The sequence below is a fragment of the Eubalaena glacialis genome, chromosome 8, assembly GCF_028564815.1.
Source record: "Eubalaena glacialis isolate mEubGla1 chromosome 8, mEubGla1.1.hap2.+ XY, whole genome shotgun sequence".
In the NCBI taxonomy this organism is placed as follows: Eukaryota; Metazoa; Chordata; class Mammalia; order Artiodactyla; family Balaenidae; genus Eubalaena; species Eubalaena glacialis.
In genome coordinates, this window is record NC_083723.1 from 76,786,647 (window position 1) to 76,802,901 (window position 16,255).

At 35.6% G+C, this 16,255-nt stretch overlaps 1 protein-coding gene across 2 annotated transcripts in view; it reads left to right on the forward strand.

Moving 5' to 3' along the window:
- Positions 1-16,046, forward strand: part of PALS2 (protein associated with LIN7 2, MAGUK p55 family member) — a 108,691-nt gene extending 92,645 nt beyond the window's left edge. For both annotated transcript variants that reach the window (XM_061197839.1, XM_061197840.1), the window contains exons 8-12: positions 299-367; positions 2,639-2,800; positions 8,524-8,726; positions 9,678-9,806; positions 15,693-16,046. In XM_061197839.1, coding sequence (XP_061053822.1) covers positions 299-367; positions 2,639-2,800; positions 8,524-8,726; positions 9,678-9,806; positions 15,693-15,869 — 740 coding nt within the window. In that variant the 3' untranslated portion in view covers positions 15,870-16,046. The remainder of the gene's footprint in view (positions 1-298; positions 368-2,638; positions 2,801-8,523; positions 8,727-9,677; positions 9,807-15,692) is intronic.
- The last annotated feature ends 209 nt before the right edge of the window (positions 16,047-16,255 follow it).

The following is a 16,255-nucleotide window of genomic DNA, read 5'->3' on the forward strand; positions in this document are numbered from 1 at the left end:
TTTGTGGCCACCTTTCTTTGCCTCTTTCATCTGAATTAGCTGATGAATTTATTTAAAATATATCTAGAATTAATCCCTCTCATCTGCTTTAGTGTACTGCTCTCAAAAGTAAACTTTTTGTTCCCTTTCTGCCACCTGCTGGTATTGTATCAGAATTCAGTGGCTCAACTCACCCCTGCCTGCTTCTGCTTTGTAGGATGCAACACTGGGAAGATAATTCTCCCACCCCTATAGAACACCACAGGGCAATGTATATAGTCTGACATATTTAAGTTATATTTGCCTTGTCATCCTTCAGGACCTTTTTGTGGAACCATAAGTAGCAAAAAAAAGAAAAAGATGATGTATCTCACAACCAGAAATGCAGGTATGTTTTTTTTGTTTGTTTTGTTTTTTTTTTGTTTTTGTTTTTAAACTGTTCTTTTTTTTTATTTTTGGCTGTGTTGGGTCTTCGTTTCTGTGCGAGGGCTTTCTCTAGTTGCGGCGAGCGGGGGCCACTGTTCATTGCGGTGCGCAGGACTCTCGCTGTCGTGGCCTCTCTTGTTGTGGAGCACAGGCTCCAGACACACAGGCTCAGTAGTTGTGGCTCACGGGCCCAGTTGCTCCGTGGCATGTGGGATCTTCCCAGACCAGGGCTCAAACCCGTGTCCCCTGCATTGGCAGGCAGATTCTCAACCACTGCGCCACCAGGGAAGCCCCACAGGTATGTTTTAAATACTTTTTTGAGAAATCCAAGTGAAGTATGAAATAGCTTTATATCATTACTCAATGTGGCATACACTCTAAATATATAATTTTAAATGAATTAATTCAGATTAGTACCCAACTGCAAGGGACTGCCATGTGAACACTTGGTACAATAATATACAGGCATTATTTAAATCCTGATATATATACTTGCACTATCACTAGTGTGCTTTATTTTATACTCATAGTTTATAATAAAATGAATTGGTTAGGATTTATGCTTGTATTAATGAAGGAACAATGTGACAATGGAAACTATTTGTTCAAGAACTTTGATAGAAACTTGTGTCATTTCTACAGAACAGAATGCCTTTATAAAGATAATAAAAGAGTTATGATTAAGGGCAACCATATTCTGCCATAACATTGTCCATGATACTTTTGGAAAAATAATACTGGACCAAACAAATCTTAGCCTGATCTAGTAGGATTCTTTCTTAAATCTTTCAGACTTAAAGAAAGATAAATATGACACCTACCACAGTTATTCTTTTCAGTTATAAAGGCTAATAGGAGTGAAATGCAGCTCTTAGAATCAGAAGGTTCTGGAGGCTTACTCAAAAGAATTGATAATTTTAAAGTGCTTTCTTGACTTCAGAGCTACCTCTATATTGGTAATAAACTAAATAGCACATTATAAAGGAAATAATCTAATAATATATTATAATAATAATATTATAATAAGGGGAAATTAGACTCTCCCTTAATCTATTGTGGAGAAATTGTGCAAAGAAAGTGTTGCTGTTAAGATAATAACCTAAGGAAGAAGTGTTATTACTATAGATTGAGAGTTATAGCCATAATAATAGGTAATATACTATTTCAAATCCTCTTGGGCTTTATTGTTCATTAAATATATATTCTTAAAGCTTTCTTGCAAAATAGAAAATTTCCCCATTGATCATAATTTTGGAATGTGTTTCTACTGAAAATAGTTAAGATCCAACATTTTATTTTATACATAAATTTAGAATCTTAATATTTAAATGTTAGTATGTTGTCTATATGCATTTTATTAATCAAACTAATATTTGCAGAGTTCACCACACAGTATTTATTCATTTATATCATTGGAAGGGGGTACTCATTCTATGAAACTTATTTAAGCAGCCACTCTAAGTGTACTGCTGTCCTCCATATTTGATACTCACCTTTTAGTGGAATAGATTACATAAACTAATTTGCAATTTGATTATATTAAGTAATTATTTCTACTGATGAATTGATAAGAAACAGGTTTTAAGGAATAGATTATCTGATAAGGATAAAGTAAGGGTATTTTTCTAGTTTTGTTAGACAATGTTTTAAGGCAAATGAATAGAAGCAGGTGTTTAAATCAGGGTACAAAATAATTTATTGTACTTTACCAAATTTATTTTTAAAAATCTGTACTAAGTACAGTTCAAGTGATACTTAACTATCAAGACAACTAAGCCATTACTGAACAGAATAGCAGAGGTTTTTCATCCATATAAAAGATAACTGAGGGACTTCCCTGGTGGCGCAGTGGTTAAGAATCCACCTGCCAATGCAGGGGACACGGGTTCGAGCCTTGGTCCAGGAAGGTCCCACATGCTGCGGAGCAACTAAGCCTGTGCGCCACAACTACTGAGCCTGTGCTCTAGAGCCCGCGAGCCACAGCTACTGAGCCCACGTGGCACAACTACTGAAACCCGCACACCTAGAGACCGTGCTCCGCAACAAAAGAAGCCACTACAGTGAGAAGCCCGTGCACCGCAACAAAGAGTAGTCCCCGCTCACCTCAACTAGAGAAAGCCTGCGTGCAGCAACGAAGACCAAACACAGCCCAAAATTAATTAATTAATTAATTAAAAAATAATAAAAATAAAAGATAACTGAATATGATGTTTTCCCATTTCCTTACTTTTAGAATTTGATCGTCATGAAATCCAGATATATGAGGAGGTAGCCAAAATGCCTCCCTTCCAGAGAAAGACATTAGTATTGATAGGAGCTCAAGGTGTGGGACGAAGAAGCTTGAAAAACAGGTTCATAGTGTTGAATCCCACTAGATTTGGAACCACAGTGCCATGTAAGTTTTCTGTTTCCTTTACTATTTAATTGGAAAGAAGGAGTGGGGGTGGGGCAGATTATTATTATTTTATTCCCAAGTAATTTCTAATTATGCCAATGAAAATGAACAAGCAGACGATACTGAAAAACTTGGCAACTCTACAGCTGTCTTGAAATAGCATTGTGGGCCATGTCAGCTGGCTGCCTGGTGGCAATCGCTTCTCCAAACTCTTCAATCCAGAAGTGTTCGTTAAATGCAAGTATTAAGAGTTGTGGCAAAATCAGCATTAACTGTGCATTTTCTTGTACAGTTGATGTGTATCTGAAAAGTTGTATTTTCACCCATTTTCATCCAGCGGGGGAAACCTGCTGGATCCTCTGACACTCGTGATCTGGCTTGTAGCTTTCAGTCCTGTAAGGTCCTAAACCTGATTTTTGATAGCACATCAAGAGAGATTCCTCTTCCAGAGCGGGCAGCATTAATGAAGGTCACATTTATTTATATACAAAATACAATAATACTGATGGGAAATATAACCATTAAATGAACCAGACACTCATTTTATGATCTTTGTGTTCTTTCTCTATTTGCACATTTACAAGGAAAGTTAAATAATGTCAGAAGCATGCTTGATGAGAATGGAGTTAGAGCAAGGAGTTAAGTACAAATGTATATTAGTCCTTATAATAAGGCAGTGATATCATTCATTTTGGAGATACATGAGCCTTTACTCGTGGGAACTTACATGCGCTCTCCCCTGAACACAAGCCAGTGTTGCCTTTATGAGTCCCCTTTCTGTGCTTCCATTGCTGACCAAGCCCCCTTTTGATTAACACAGAATTTCTGTAGGTATTTTAATGCCTTTAAGCTTTCCATGTCAAATCTTAGCCTAACATCACTCCATGTCTTTTGGATGAGTTTTAGAGTTTCTCCGCTTTCATCCAGTATGCTTTGACATTTAGTTCTCAGTGAGTAATCTTATTGCTGACATTTTTAGGGGTGTATTGGGGCAATAACCCTGTCATTGTCCTCATGTGCTGTTTGTAATCCCTTCAGGGTAAGACTTTGAGTTCCATTGTAGGCACTGTAAATCACTAAATCAGACAAATCATAGTTAAGTAGTTAACAAAATAAAAATCTCACTGTGATCAAAGTATTTTAAGTATTTTAAAGTATTTTATTTTTCATTTTCATCAAATTAATACATGTAGCATATTTTAATCAAGTAGTTCTCAAAAATATGTAATGAAAAATAACTCCATTTTCCTCTACCCCACCTCTGGCCTAGACCAGAAACAGTCACTTTTCAATCTTTCTGCTATTTATTTTGTTAGTCTTCCATATTTCTTAATAATGTCTTCATTCTGCTATTTCTTGTCCTGTCCAGTGTAGGCCTTACCTACTGACTTCCTGAGTGTCCTCCCAGCATAAAGATAGCTCTAGTTTCAGTTAATTCAGTTTCACTTTCTTGAACAGCCTCTTCCTCTCCCCCAACCCAGCAATTTCTAGAGTTCGTTTTTTTCTTCCCCTCTTTGTCTTGTCTTATGTGTTCATGCATATAGTTTTGTATTAAACCAAAGAACCTCTTATTTAGTAAGTCATGCTTTTTTCTTGGAGACCTCTGTCCCACAACCCTCAGTCTTCCTGCTTCAGTGAGGGCTACACACTCTCCACTCTGGCTGCCCCACGTGCACATAGGGATGTTTCCCTTTGTTGCTGTCCTGGGTTGAAGCTATTGTTCCTGGGTCCCATTCTTTTTCTTTCTTGGTTTATTGCTTTGTTTTGCTACGGCACATGCCTTGTAACTTGACAAAAAATGCTGTATGGGATGTAATTTCTGCATCTTTGTATTTGAAGTTGTATATTTTTTTGTCTTCTATTTGATTGATTATCTGAGAATAGAAAGTCTAGATTGTAAAACGCAAAAGATGTTACTCTTTAACCCAGTTTTGTTAAGAAGTCTAATGTCATTCTAATTTTTGTCCTTTCATACATGACCTGATTTTTCCTTCAGTCTTTTTATTTTGTTGGTTTTCATTATTTTATAATTTAATAATGATGTGCCTTTGTGTGCATCTATTTTTATTTATTGTGCTGATGATTAGTGAGCGCTTCAGACTAGAGATGCATGTCATTCAATTCTGGGGAATTACTATTTCTTGGATGATTTCTCCCTGTTTTCTCTATTCACTTTTTCTAGAATTTCTATTAGCTGGATGTTGAACATCCTGGATTCATCTCCTCAGTCTCTTACTTTTTTAAATCATGTTGTCCAACCCTTTATCTTTTTATTCTACTCTTTAAAAGATTACCTTGAGTTCTTTATCTTCTATCTCATCAATGTTTTATCATAAGTAGTCATATTTTTCATTTTAGGATTATTTTCTGTTTCCTGTTTTTTCCCACAGCATCATCTGTTTGTGGGAGCTATCTCTTCTGTATCTCTAAGAATATTAAGTAGTGAGTGTAATTTTTTTTTTTTCTATAGGATGATAAAAAGGTTCTGGAGATGAATAGTGGTGATGGTTGCACAACAGTGTTACTGTACTTAATGCCACTGAATTGTGCACTTAATAATGGTTAAAATGATAAATTTTGTTATGTATATCTTTTTTTTTTTTAATAAATTTTTCATTGCAGTGTCAAGTATTTTATTTTATTTTATTTTATTTTTTTAATTTTTATTTATTTATTTATGGCTGTGTTGGGTCTTCGTCTCTGTGCGAGGGCTTTCTCTAGTTGCGGCAAGCGGGGGCCACTCTTCATCGCGGTGCACGGGCCTCTCACTATCGCGGCCTCCCCCGCTGTGGAGCACAGGCTCCAGACGCGCAGGCTCAGCAGCTGTGGCTCACGGGCCCAGTCGCTCCGCGGCATGTGGGATCCTCCCAGACCAGGGCTCGAACCCGTGTCCCCTGCACCGGCAGGCAGACTCTCAACCACTGCACCACCAGGGAAGCCCTGTTATGTATATCTTATCATGATTAAAAAACACTAAAAAAATTAATTGTGTTAGCTTCTTAATATTCCAGCATATAAGTACACCATGCTTTACTGTTATCACCCATTTATATGGTTTGGGTGGCTTTTTTGTTATAAATAAAGAGATCATAAAATGTGTATACATAAATCTCAGATGTAAAATTATTAGACCAAAGGATGTATAGAGAGATTTATAAATATAGAAGTATTAAATATATTTATTTCAACTTCTTGATTTCTTCATGCCAAATTAATTTCCAGAAGATGTACTATTTTACCTTTCAAGACTTATTTTTAGTAAAGATTCAAGTCTGAATTTTTATATAGAAAGATTTATGTATATCCATACATTGTCAAGTATCACTTCTTCATATAATGTAGGTGTGTTTTACTTTTCTTTAAATCATTCATGTTTATATAGTGTTTAGTTTGTTTGTTTGTTTTAAGCCTCAGAATCAACACACACAAAAAAAATACTGATGAAGTGTGACAAGTTTGCCTAATTTTTGATACACAGTCTTGTGCTACACATTGTCTGGTGGGCTGGTTGGGGAAGTCTCATAGGGAAGGAAGTAAATGCTGGTGTTGGATTAAATTGACTTAGTCTTCTCTTTATATTGTGAAATGGTCCTAAAATAAAATATAAAAAATTATTAATCCAGGTGGACAAGCTACCTTATGAATCATGTTTTCCCTTTAATACATCTTGGGATAGTTAACAAATAAAATGTTACTTTGTTGATTATTTCCTGACTATTTGAAGAGCTACTAAAGATTAGAATTTAGCCTATCAATCACAAAACTTAAATTCTAAGCAATCGCATTACTTAGTTGCTTAGCGTATAAGCCTAAGGAATCAGCTGTAGTCAGTCCACCCTGTTCTAATTTCTCTGTTCTAGAAATGGAAAGGGGCTTAATTATGTGCCAATGTAGATTTCGTTTTTGAGTCTTCACTAGAGAATGGTATTGTCGTTAAAATTCACCTGTAAACTAAAAACATTTCACCAAGAATTTAAGATTCCCTCCACACGTTGGAGGTAGTGTTGGGGGGCAGTGTGTGTGCCTGTACATATTTATTTCAAGCAGCACGTTCCCATATATGGTTTCACTGTAGTGCGTCCCCAAAAGTCGTACTCTTCTAAAATTATCTTCACAGATATTAAGCCAAGTCCTAGTATGTATGTATTTGGGGAGTTTAAAATTGCCTTAGGAGTTTTATCATACCACCTTTGGTGAATAATCCCAGAAACCTTAGAGATCACACATTTTTGAATATGAAAAGCCATCATAGCATCTTGAAGCTCTTTAAGTGACTTTATAAATCTCTCCACAGTGGTCTGGAATGAGCCAGAAAACAGCAGGGGAAAAAGGGAATCCTCTTGTACATAATAATCTTATTTGTGAATTAGACCCTTATTATTGAGCTTGAACTTAAAGTTTTTTTCTTATAAAAGTTTTCTTGATGTGTTGTGCTTATTTCAAATAGTCAAAATTCTGTCAATTTTTCATCTGATTACTTTGTAACTTTAATTGCATGTGGTTAATGATTTTGTCACATATTCTGCATGTATAAGTACTTGATTAATAGAAGTAGAATACTGTTTTATTTCTGATCTAGGCAAACTCAGATTAAGGCTAAACTTGAAAATAACACACACACATACACAAATTACTTTTCTTCCTAGGGAGTGCTAGCAAGTTGGCAGAGAATACCTAACTCTGCACCTTTGCAACAGTTTGAAAAGTGATAATCGTCCATTCCTAGCACGGCCAAGTTGCAAAGGAGTTGTATGTCTCTAAAATACCTGACAAAAGGATGTTTTAAGTTTTTGACTTGGTCTCTTCTCTCTCATTCTCTCAGAATACTTCAGGTCAGAGTAGAGAAAGTTACTAGACCATAATAACATCCAGGTGGCTAGATCCACCGAGGTGCAAAACGAAACAGTTAGCATTTGGGAATGTTAATTAGAAGGAAGCTAGAAGAAAAGTTTGGTGCTGGGGCAAGATAAAGGATAGATAATTTATGGGTAAAACTACACTTCAGAAAATTGATAATACCAACTAAGAATAGAATTTTGCTCATCTGTTGGACACTCAACTAGGAAATGTTCAAAGAACTGTGAAGAAAGGCTGTAATTGATATTCCTTAAGGAGAAGGGGAGTGCTGGTCAGCTGGAAAAGATGTTCACTTGCAATATACCTCACACTTATTAGCTCTCACCATAGTTAAGAATTTAACTTTTGGGCTCTGCTTCTAGGTAAATATATTTTGAGTTTCAAACTGACTTTATAAAGCACATTTTTTGGATATAAATTGTATATTGGAGACTACCTCTTAAAACATTCCTAATCAGGGGTCAGCAAACATTTTTATTCAAGGGCCACGTATAGTAAATATTTTAGGCTTTGCAGGCCATCTAGTCTGTGTCACAACTATTCCGCCATTGTAAAACGAATGAAACCATAGGCGATAAAATGAATGAACATGGCTGTGGTCCATAAAACTTTATTTACAAAAATAAGAAGGAAGAGATATGGGAACATATGTATATGTATAACTGATTCACTTTGTCATAAAGCAGAAACTAACACACCATTGTTCAAAAAAAAAAAAAAAAAGAAGCAGGCCAGATTTGGTCATAGGCCATAGTTTGCCAACCCCTGCACTAAATGGAAAAGACTTAGGCTACCCTGTGCATTTTAGTTTGTTTTTTAATACCTTGCACTGTCTCTGTACAAATTCTCAACGCTATTTTATTTAGTTACTTCACGGAAACCAAGGGAAGATGAAAAAGATGGCCAGGCATATAAATTTGTGTCACGATCTGAGATGGAAGCAGATATTAAAGCTGGAAAATATTTGGAACATGGGGAATATGAAGGAAATCTCTACGGAACCAAGATTGACTCTATTCTTGAAGTTGTCCAAACTGGACGAACTTGCATTTTGGACGTCAACCCACAGGTAAGCTGCATGATTCCAAAGCTATTTTTTAAGTTTTATTTCCTGTGGAGTTTTTGTTTCTTCTTCAGATTATGAGGGTGGCTCTTTCCCTCTATTACCTGTGACGATAGAGAACCTTATTATGCATCAACAACTAGTTAAATAAATCTCTGATCTATTAGCCAACAGAGGCATGGATAGCTATAGAAGCTTGATAGAAGTTTAGTATTTATTTACTTGCTTAAGTAATATATAAATGCATGTGTTAGGAAATGTTAAATTTAAAATTTGAACAAGGCTGAAACATAAGGAATAAAAATTAAAGTCACCCACCCACTCACCATTCATTTCATTCTCATTCCATGTCTCCCTTATTGACCCCCTTCTCACTATTCTACACTCAACCCAATGAGTTTTCTATTTTTGTTGTTGTTTCTCTTATACATAAATGGAAAAATTCTATACAGATTCTTTAAGCTTTTTTCATTAAACAGTATTTCTTGAAGATCTTTTCATGTTAGGTACTATAGAGCTTTTTTTGTTCTTTGTAATTGCTGCATGGTATTTCATAGTGCAGATATATATTTATTTATATAACCACTCTCCAATTAATGGACACTGAAATTATTCTGCTTTTTCAATATTAACAGAATTCTACAATTAACATGGAAAGCATTTACATCATTCTTGATGATTTGGGGATCATTAAATTTAATACTTTCCTTTGTTCAAGGGTACCAAAAAGTAGTGAGATTGAGGTCAGAACAAAATTTAATGGATCACCGTTTAGGAAAGTACTGTATGGAATCAAAAGCATAGAAGGGAGGAGGGGGCGGATAGCAAGTATTAAATTATGTCCTTTATCTTGAGGAAAAGGGCAGATGGACTTTGATTATTTAGTATAAACTAAAGGGTAACATAATTCAAATTCTAATCCTGTATAAATTGGTTTGTAATTGTTCTTCTACACAGGCCCTGAAAGTGCTGAGGACATCCGAGTTCATGCCCTATGTTGTGTTTATTGCCGCTCCCGAACTAGAGACGTTACGTGCCATGCACAAGGCTGTAGTGGATGCTGGTATCACTACCAAGCTTCTGACGGTAAGCAGTTCTTTTCAGGCTAGCAATACTATTTTCCTCCTAAAATTTTTCCTTTTTCTTTTGGGCATGTTTAAGTCTATCCATATTTATGAAATAAACACACTGTATAAGGTATTGGAGAATAAAAATTTGTTCCCTAGATGTAGTTAGGATTTGGAACAGTATTGCTTTTACTTAGAAACCATTGTTCACTCTATTTTAAAACAAAAGTTTACTCCCCCTATGCAAATGAAATGGACCAATGTTAAAAAGTGCATATTAATCTAACTCCCTCATTTTACTAATGTGGAAACTGGTCCCCAAAACCAATAACAAGTATGTTCATCATAAGGTTTACTATTGGTCGAGTTAGGTGTTCTGACTTTTAGTTGTTACATGTCTTTCTCTCTTGTTCTTCCTCTCTTTTCTCATGTTATGGAAAACTTTAAATATGTACAAAAGAGGGAAGAAATGAACTCCCAAGTACCCATCACTTAGCTTCAATAACACATGGCCATTTTTGTTTCATTTAGACCTCTCTTCACTTCCTCCCTTACCATGAATTATTTTGAAGCAAATCTTTGATATCATATCAACCATAAGTACTTTAGTATTTATCTCTAAAAGATAGACTTTTTGGACATAACCATAATACCATTAGCACATCAAACATTAGGAGGAGCAACTTCTTCTCAATATCATCAATATACAGTCTGTATTTGAATTTCCTCAGTATTTATCATTTTTTTTTGACAGTTTGTTCAAATCAGGATCCAAGCAAGATTAACATGTTGCATTTACCTGATGTCTTCTAAATCTCTTTTTTTTCCCCCAGCTTGAGGTATAATTGATATACAATAAACTGTACATGTTGAAAGTATACAACTTGATAAGCTTGGGCATATGTATACACCCATGAAGCTATTGCAGTCAAGATAACAGGCATGTCCCTCATCTTCATAAGTTTCCTTGTGCCCCTTCAGAGTCCCTCCCTCGTTCTTCTACCTCTTCCACACTATAGGTGATAAGCCTTGAGATCAGGTGGTTTTAATGCTCTTTGTTCTTTTTCAGGTTGCTCCATGTCTCTACTGAACTTTATGAATATCTGAAATATAGTTATCAATGTTTTTATATCACTGTCTATGAATTCTAACATTTGCATCACTTCTGGATTGGTTTTGACTGAATGACTTTGCTCCTCATTATGGGTCTTATTTTCTTGCTTCTTTGCAATCCTGGTAATTTTTTATTGGATGCCAGACATAGTGAGCTTTGTCCTGGGATGCAGTTATGTGGAAACAGTTTGTTCCTTTCAGATCTTGCTTAAAAAATTTGTTAGGTAGAACCAGAGCAGTTCTCATTCTAGGGGCAATTATTCTTCAGTACTGAGGCAAGACCCATTTGAGCACTCTCCCAGATGGCCCATGCGACATGAGGTTTTCTGTTCTGCCTGGTGGGCATGGGTACTATTCCTGGCTCAGAAAGAATACTTCTCATCCTTTCTGGTGGTTCTGTGGCGACCCTGGGTAGTGGTAACGTGCACAGATTGGTATTCAGCTGAATGCTGGAGGGGGACCTTTGCAAATCTCCAGAGTTCTCTCTCCATACTGCTATTCTAGCCAGTATTCTGTCCTGCAAACTCCTGCTACCTTGTTCTCCCTGGGCTCTCAGCTCTGTCCCAACTTAGAATCCAGTAGTGTCCTCCTGGGCTCCACCTCACTATGTTACAGCCTGGAAACTCTTTCAAGCCAGTAACCTGGGGTAATCGTAGGGCTCACCTCATTTGTTTCCTGTCTCTCTGGAATCCCTGTCTTCCATTACCTGATGTACAGTGTCTTAAAAAGTGTTGTTCCATACATTTGGTCTGTCTTAGTTGTCAGGCAGGAGGGTTAGTCTGATATCTGTTATTGCATATTAGCTGGAAGCAGACCTCTCCCTTTAGACTGTTTTAATCTGTAAGTCTTCACTGCCTCCCTCCCCTCTCTTTTAACCTTCTAACTTAGTTGTTTAAAAAAACTGGGTCATAGAAAAAATGGGGCCTGATCTGTAAAGTTCTCAGTAGCTCTTAACCTAATGATTTTAGCAATTTTTATTGATCTTTGCCTGGCTCAGTTAATTTTTTAGGAATTGTGAAGTGGTGGTATTCCAAGTTTGTGATTTGTTCTGCATTTATAAACTAGAATTCTTCTAAATAACTTTTCCTTATCAACTAGTTGATGACTCTGAAGTAGAGTATATATAGGAAAGTCAGAACATAATGCTTGATACTTCCCCTTTAAGGGTCAGCTTTCAGAATAATGGGTTTGTTCCGTAACAGTCTCCAGAGGCGACAGGTGACCAAATAAGGTTTGTGGTTTTTTTAGTTTCATCATGAGCACATGGATTTAAACTTACTTGATGTGTTTTACTCTTTTGCAATTATTATTCTTATTGATGTTCAAATCGCCCCATCTTTGACCAACAGGGGCTTATTTAAGTTGGCCCTTGAGACCTATTTCATGAGCCTAATCGTCTCAGATAGCTTCCCTGCTACATGACAAATGCTCTAGGCTCATCTTGTACATTTTCTATTCCAGGCCAGGAATCAGTTACTTCTCCAAGAAGCTCTGGTTCCTTTTAGAGTAAATGGTATTTTAGGACCGTAATACTAGGGGTGCACGTTGTCCCAAGATTGATCATTATTTCTAGCTAAATGCACCTTTTAGGCAGACAGAACTAGTTTGGTTATATGCTTTTCTGTTTGTATGTTTGAAGGAAACTATATCATGAATATATATTGATACTTCCCAATCAAATTCAGGATTACAGGGTTTTATTTAACCTCTTTCATATATATAACTCCATTCTCCTAGGCTGAGTATCCCAGTTCTCAAAAACACTGGGAGTGTTAGAATATAGCACATAATTGCTCATTTGATTTATCTCACAGTACACACACAACAGTCTGAAAATAAGTGTACAAATACTACCAGGTATGATTACTGTGAACTGTCTCTTTCTCCTTTATCCTTAGGGTTTATCCCACTCAGTGTATACAGTCAAATCAAATCGCTGTGTTTTAAAGTCACTTGGAATACTCTCTCTCTGTGTACTTAGGTCAACTATTACTGTCTGATGTTTAAATTGTCCTGTCTTCAGCTAAGAGGAGCCTATTCATCTTGTTTTCTGAGTCTTTTTAACACAACCCCATAAACTTTGATGTGCTTCCTGGTATGACGAGCTGCTCCAGGTTATCCTTACACATTTCTTGGCCCAGATCTGGAACCAGCCTTCCAAAAGCCCTGGTTCCTTTTAGTGGGAAATGGTATTTAGAGATAATATAGATGCTAAAGGTGTGCATTCAACTTAGTTTGTCATTGTTTCTAGGTCTTCTCAGTGGCCAGATGAAGGAAATATATTTTCCCCTTTTGGAAAATATGCATCATTAATTCAGTTTGATAGTTCCAACTCACATTTTACATTTTTACTTAACTTCTTGGACTATGTTTATCTTTTTTTCCTCCTATGCTGAAAGTCTTGGTTGCTGATGACATTAACATAATTTCTGACTTTACATGTATAAACTAAGCACATACTATATATATAATTTCTGAGTAACAATATTAATATTAACAATATGATTATTGAAAAGTTTTAAGTTTCAGACTTAAACATTTTTTAAAAAATTGTTATGATATATCCCTTGAGTATTAAATTATTTTATTTTAAAGTCGCTAAAATAATTCTTTTCTGTGGTTAAGGCATCAACTTGAAACACAGATTTGTTTCATTTTGCTTTTGCTTTTTAGGTATTGCTCTTTTTTTTTATTTGAATTTGATTTTGTTATAATATAATTCTATACATTTTCATAGTTCCAAAGTAATCTTAAAAACAAACAAACAAACAAAAATCTAGCTTTTCCCTATCCTCTCTACTGTATTACCTCCTACCCACATAGGTAGTCATTTTTACATTTTTTTTTTAATATAAGCAAGTATGTATGTGTATCCTCCCTCCCCCATTTCTTACATAAAAGGTAGCTTATTACATACAATAGTCTGCCTGCGTTTTTCACTTACTAATATATTCTGGAGATCATTCTAGAGCCATACATAGAGAGAGATTTTTTAATTCATTTTTCCATCTATATGGTATACTCCATTATTGTTACAGGATTGTTATTGTCAAAAAGAACTTTTTTTTTTTTTTAACAAGACAAATTGCTAATGACTGTACTAGGTAAGATTTGTTTACAAGTTGAATTGTGGCCTGTTTATACATCTATAATAAAAGATATTTTAGTTGTTTCAAATTGATTTCGAAATCTTAGTGAAAATATTAACTATAGTACTAGTATCCCTCAGGCTTACTTGGGAACCCATTTCTCTCTATATACTTTCCTTTAGGTGTTTTCACCAAATCCATTAACTTACATATCATTGTTATGCTGATGATTCCTAATTTATATATAGATAACCCAGACCTCAGAGCTCCAACTTATATAACCATTACCTACTTAATGTTACATCTGCACTTGGATGTCTCACAGACATCTTAAACTTAACATGTACAAACAAAGTAGAATGTTTTGTTTCCCCTCACCAATATCGTGTTTTTCACACTCCCACCCCCTCAACTCTGCATCTTCTGCAACCACCCATTTATTCAAGCTAGAAACTCGAGCTATTTTTGATTCATTCATATTCCTCACTTTTCATATCCAGCCCATCAGTTAATCCTGATGATTTTATCACCAAAATATATTTCTAGTCTGGTGTCATTTCCATCTCCTCTGCCACTATCATAATCCAGAGATGTCTTTCCATTGCATCGAGGTCCTCCATGACCTAGCCTGGGCTATCTCAACTTATTACCCACCCTCCCTAAGCCTCCATCCATCTTGGTCTTTCAGTATCTGAAACACATCAGGGCCATTTTCCTCCTGAACTTTACATTGCTATTTCCTCTGCCTGGAATGGTCTTTCTCCCACTATAGTTCTCAGTTTAAATGTCATTTACTCAGTTTAAATATCCTTTATTCATTTGTAGAGTCTTTGTAAGCACTCTATCTAAAGTAGATCTCTTAAAGTTCTTTGTTCCTGGTTATTACAGCTTGCAGTTTTTTGTTTATTTGCCCTTTATTTGTCTCCTCCACTGGAGGGTAGGAGCCCATTCTCTCTTATTCATTTTTATACCCACAAATTATGAAACATAGTAGACGCTTTAATAGGAACTCAGTAAGTATTTGAAGAACATGTAGAAGCATTATGAAATTTCAAAACACTTGCAATTTAATGAAAAGCTTTACTTGCTCATGCAAAACCCATTACTTATTTATTCCCCCACATTGTTCCAAAATGACTAGAAATATTTTATGAAATATAAACAGTACTAGCTAAAAAAAATAGATAAAAGTGTGTGTGTGTTGTTGGGGGTGGGGAGCATGGACAGGCAGCCTTCGAAATACATTACTGAGATTCTTTTTCTTAGAGAAAGGCAGCAAATTTGGCTTTGAGCTTAACAGCCGCTGCAGATTGGGTTCCATGAGTTACAGAATCCATACGATAAAAATATTTTGAAAAGGGTGATGCAGTTGGGCTAGAGACCAGTCACCTACAAGAATTCTTTTATTACTTTGGATTTCACCCCAAGATATTGTCAGCAGTCTTTTAATCAGGAATCTTACCTTAGTATCAGTGAAACAGAAGACACAGAATACTCATAAATTCAAACACGAGTGCCAGCTGGAAAGACTAGAATAGGAACAGATGGTAATGTCTTTTTTAACAATCTATATAGATTAGATTTTGAGGATTAGTATCAGAATCACAACAAACAAATATCCAACCTACTTATTTCACTTTGAGTTGGTTTTGAGCAATTAAATATACATTATGTAAACTTTTCCTTTTAAAACTCTTTGACAGGACTCTGACTTGAAGAAAACAGTGGATGAAAGTGCACGGATTCAAAGAGCATACAACCACTATTTTGATCTGATCATTGTAAATGACAATCTAGACAAAGCCTTTGAGAAACTACAAACTGCCATAGAGAAACTGAGAATGGAGCCACAGTGGGTCCCAATCAGCTGGGTTTACTGATGATTCAATAAGGTCCACAATTAAAAGAAAAATTTCAAAAAGTGACTGCAACAAGTAAACCTTCTACTGAGAAAATACATGCACAGATAGAAGATATCTGCCAAGTCCAGGCATTTTTATTGTGTAGATTGAAGTACCAGTACACTATTCTGGATTTTTATAGAAAATGTGGTTGGGAAGGTGTACTAATATATAATTTATCTTAATTTTTCTAACTTTTTATGGATAATCTTTCTATTCATATCACATAAAGAAATGCGTTGAAGCATTTTGTATATGTTTTGATTTAGTACCCTTGCCTTTTTCATCAAAGGAATTTTCAAATCATTCACTCTAACATTGGTCTCACATTTTCACTGTGATAATGAATACTTGAAATAGTTTTG